The following is a 5000-nucleotide window of genomic DNA, read 5'->3' on the forward strand; positions in this document are numbered from 1 at the left end:
CTGACACTTTCTACATTAATGTTAATAAAATGAATATCTGAGTAATATATAAGAAATATATATCCCAAAAGTAACTAACAACAAAATCAAATATTGTATGGCTGAAACATTTACCATACATCTATTGGGAGGTAGATTCTTTCTATCCCTGTTTACCAGAGGCCCCATGCACATCGAGGACGGCAAAACTTAATCCTTGAGTGGTCTGAATATTTGACTATAGCTGAAACTACTTCAAATGTACTTTAGTAAATCGATTGAACAAGATAATGTCATAACAAAAAATTAAGGAAACAAGCAGAGGCAGACACATGGCTTGATATTGGGAGGGGACAACACCCATGAAATATTTTAGTGATCATGAAAATATGGGCAATTTCCCTAATAAAAATATTACTTTAGTTTTGTTTCAAGCATCCTTTTTTTCTAGATCTATTTCAAGCCTTCACTTCAAATTACATGGCCCCCAGATCCTCCCAATTGTCCACCACTGAAATAAAGGCACAAAATGAAGTAGTGACATTCAGAAGAGCTATCAAATGAAGTAGGTACTGTATCTTATTAAATTAAATTGTAAATGGTATCAGGGTTAGACTACAAATCACTTAGTGAAATCTAATTAATACATTAGTAAATGAAGGAAATAAACATTAAATCAAGCACCAAAACTACAAAGCAATGAATCTGCCAAATCATCAAACATGTGTCACATGATAAACTGCGTCAAGTGTTATACAGGACTATAACAAATAACACAACTGATATTTCAAGCTATCTGTCTGAATACCATAAACCCTACCAAGGTTTTACAGCACCTGCTCTGGTCTCACCTGAGGAAAGGTGGTTGGGGTGACGGGAGTAGTTGACATTCTTCCCCTTGAGACTTCAGGAGGGTAAGGAAGGTGCGAATGAACTCCTGTGCCTGGTGAGTGAATCATAATAAACATGTTCCCTGTCACATGCACGTACTGGTTTTGTTCTGAGCTGTGAGCTTCTGTTACATAGGGAACAAACCCAAATCTCTCCAGTATTGCCTCCTGAAATAATAGTGAAAGGTATGTTTTGTTAATATATAATATATAACTGAATACATGTATATGTATATGTAAATGTAAATGTAAATGTACATGTGTGTGTATATATGTTTATGCATCCATCACTTCCTTCTTGCTAATCCAATGTGCTTCCTGATTCAACTTTCTCCATTTATATATCTTATCAGCCTAACCTCTTGTACCTCCTCCCTTGTCTAACTTCTCATACAGCTCCCTTTATGCCATTTCTTCAGCTACTACCATCTCTCTCTTCCCTTAACACTGTGCCTCCTTGACTATTTTCTTCATCTTTCATATTATTCCAATTCTAATTGACCCTCAGTACTTGCCCTCCAACAAAGATGCCTCACCTGAAACAAATGCATTCGTCTTCCCCAAGTACTGGAGGTAAACTGTGCAAATGGTTCTCCTGAACTACTAAGGCATGCCACATTCAGAGGTATCAGTATAGGGCCACGTAGAGGATCAGATATGTAGGAATATGGCAAGGCAAATGGATCACTTGGCACAGGAAAGAGGTGAAGGCCACATGGCAGGGCCTTACGTTGCCAACTCATCATCTGTTGAATAAACATTTCTATTAATAATAAATTACACACATTAATCTGCCAGATAAATCACCTTAGTTCTGGAAAGCATTCAAGACCATACAAGACCAACTGAAAAATTGTAATAGAATACCAAGTCTGCAACGACAGATCCTGTTGCGCACAGCCACTGTGTAATGAGCTCGAAGGCCTGAAGTGGTGAGAAGAGTGAATGGTGTTTGAGGTGACCCCACTCAATTCTGTCACTGCGGTTGTTGATATCAATGTCCAACAGCCCAATCCTGTATAAACCTGAAATTAGGTACTACATCATCACTCTGCATCAAAAGTATGTATGACTTTTCCAATATGATATTAAATCTGGTAGTGATTTGTAAATTCTAGTTTATGGCACAAATATCAAGAAAGGAGACTATCATCCAACTACACTTACTATATCTTCCCTTCCATGGGATGTAAGTAGGGAGATCTGGCTGCAGAAAAGTAGGGCAGGGCGAGCTTGATCTAGGGCCTGACTGAGCTCCACCAGGCTTTGTACTCAGGGGCTCAACCTCAACCTCATGCCATTCGGTTGAGTATGTAGATGTATCACATAATACTTGGTCTTGTTCTATGAAAAAAAAAAATAATAATAATAAATAAATAGAATAAATAAATAATAATAATAATACACAAAAATCCACATTCATATAAATGCATAGACACAGCAATAAAAAAACAATAGTTATGCAAACGTGTGTGTGTGGGGGGGGGGGGGGTACGGACTGGCTAAATATTTTTTTTTGTCTGATTTCACTGATTTAACTTAAGAAAAAAATTTAATAGCTTTTCTAGTATAGGTATTGAGAACATTAGTGCACAATCTTATTAATTTTGGTAATTCAAATGAATGCAAGCTTACTTTATTATAATGACAAGTGAATTCATATATATTATGCCTTCAACTATCTGCATATTCAAAGATGTTTGAAGATGTCAGGAAAGTACTCTTTCATTATAAAACCACGGTAAAGCAGTGAAAAAACTGATATGGTATAATCTTAAATACAAACATGACATCATTGTTACATCATATTCCACTAATATTTTTCTCTCTTCATGATTACCAATTAGTTTTTAAAAGACAAAACTTGTTTTATGCTAATTTAGAATTTTCAATTTAACATCTAGCCCAAGAATGGCCAACCTGTGACCCACAAGCCAAGCTTAGCTCTTTAGATCATTACAAGCGGCACAAGTACAGCAGTAAGTCTACTAATTATTTTTAGTGATTCTATTATTCAGATCCTTTTCAGCAAATGTTATCTGCTTTATCAAATAATCCTTATACCCTATAATCTCATGGAAAAATGTTAATTATGCTTATAAATATATTGCTACAAGAAGTATGGGGAGGAGGGGATGACAAGAGCATTTGAACTCATGTGTAAGAAAAAATGACTTGTGGTAGGTAAAAGGTTGACAAATCTAGCCTGTCTGATAAAGGTCAAGGAGACATCTGCTATCCCTGAGGGATCCATGGTAACTTCATAAGGGTCTGTAAGTAGCTAAATAATACCAGTAAACTTAATCTACAAAGAATCACATATGATCATATAGCATTTAAATTTTTCCATGAACAATAAGTTTCTTATTTACTTAAGTACTAAAACTAAACACCATGAAATCTTAAAACAAAGTTCTCAGGAATCAACTGTAAAATAATTAACTCAATCAATTAACACAGGTGGCGTCCTATCACGTGAAAAATCCCAGATGCTGGGTGACACCTAATCGTAAAATGAAGCAGACAATCGTCCAATTGCAGACTAGCATGTTCCAACATTCTTAGCAAATTTTACCAAAAACTTTACTTGTCGTCACTGGGCTTTCTGAGAATTGGTGTATCCAATAATACATAGGCATATGTATATATAAAAAAAAAAAATTAATTAAAAATAAGGGGAAAAAAAAGACAACCACAAAAGGCAAACAGTGGAACTTGCCTTTGTTTCCTGTTACAAAGAAGTAAAGGAAGAAGCCATGCACAAAGGGATGCTGTCGATCTCCAGACGCATGACATATTAATTCTTTCTTGAGTATTTTCTGAAAGCAACACAAAACAGAATTCATTTCAAAATAATGTTTAACAGTATATTCTACAAAAGGGAGATAAAAGTAACAGTTAGTTCATACAATGACATTTGTGAATGACACATAGAAAACATGAGGTTTTCAGTAACAATCCAGCAAAATTATTTGGATAGCCGTCTCAAGAACCAATGAGATTTATTTCCTTTTATCTCATTATTTGCATTCATTCACATTACTAACCTGTAATAAGTCTACAGCCACGACTTCAGTGCTTGCTCCTTCTACGTGCTCACAGACCCATGTTGTGGCATCAGCTGCTATAAAGGTCAGAGCTGGTAAGCCTGCCTGTCTATTTAGTAGTCCTACACCCTTCACAGGATCTCTCATCATTTCGACAATTTCCGTTAAGGGTGAACTCAGGTTTACCTTCTTGTTTTCTCTGGGGAGGAAATATGACACTGAACTTTTTTTTTTTTCACATTTATTAGATCTTACACAAACCACCAGATTCTTATGATAACTATATTCAAAGAGATAAAATGGAAAAATACAAGAAAAGTATTATTCTTTTTTTCATACGTGCATTAGTTTTTTTTCCATCATCCTTGGTTCTAGGACACTTCAAAAAAGGAATAATAAAAGAAAAAGAACTTTCTATTTACCCTTCCTCTTTATTTTCTTCTTCTGGCTCTAAAAGGGACTTCATTTCTGGCGCATCGGAATGCATCTCGCGATTTCCACTTTCCATGTGTAAGCGTTCCGATGTTTTCCCTCCTGAACGTGGTCTGGGCCTTTCTAGCACTCTGTTACTCCCTAATCTCTCTCGGAAAGCAACAGCACACTGGAACAATACTCTATTATGTTAAATACCAAGACACTGAGATGTAAAAGAGTAAAGAATATTCAGTTATTCTCATTATCTTACTAAGTAACAGAAGTCAATATATTTGCATTATATAATATATTAGACTTTGTTCTTAACATTTACATAAAAAGCATTTACTTGTATTAGTTGAGGTTAAAGATTTTTTTTTGCGGACTTCTAATTTTAAACATAAAAATAATTCATGCATGATACTTGTTAAGACCATGTAAAGTCACAAGACAGTATCTGGTGGTTTGTACTGTACTACAGCAAATACTGCACAAGATCAGGAATCACAAAGGAAATGTTGCTTGTATATGGTTGTAAAGATTTTCCCATAGTAATTTGATAGTCAACATGTAAAGCACCACTTCTAAACCACTTCTCCTCGTGCAATTTTAGTGCACTATATGAATATGATCATATATATGCAGTGCTCCTACAGACAGAGGTATTTAG

The 5000-nt window shown here is 35.3% G+C and overlaps 1 protein-coding gene across 4 annotated transcripts in view; it reads right to left on the bottom strand.

Moving 5' to 3' along the window:
• Positions 1-5000, bottom strand: part of LOC119596722 (GATOR complex protein Iml1-like) — a 44014-nt gene that overhangs the window by 8315 nt on the left and 30699 nt on the right. For all 4 annotated transcript variants that reach the window (XM_037946059.1, XM_037946073.1, XM_037946053.1 and 1 more), the window contains 7 exons: positions 4339-4517; positions 3917-4115; positions 3589-3688; positions 2037-2213; positions 1737-1894; positions 1406-1615; positions 831-1037 (listed from right to left, as the gene is read on the bottom strand). In XM_037946059.1, coding sequence (XP_037801987.1) covers positions 831-1037; positions 1406-1615; positions 1737-1894; positions 2037-2213; positions 3589-3688; positions 3917-4115; positions 4339-4517 — 1230 coding nt within the window. The remainder of the gene's footprint in view (positions 1-830; positions 1038-1405; positions 1616-1736; positions 1895-2036; positions 2214-3588; positions 3689-3916; positions 4116-4338; positions 4518-5000) is intronic.

Source organism: Penaeus monodon, chromosome 3 (genome assembly GCF_015228065.2).
Source record: "Penaeus monodon isolate SGIC_2016 chromosome 3, NSTDA_Pmon_1, whole genome shotgun sequence".
NCBI classification, from domain to species: Eukaryota; Metazoa; Arthropoda; class Malacostraca; order Decapoda; family Penaeidae; genus Penaeus; species Penaeus monodon.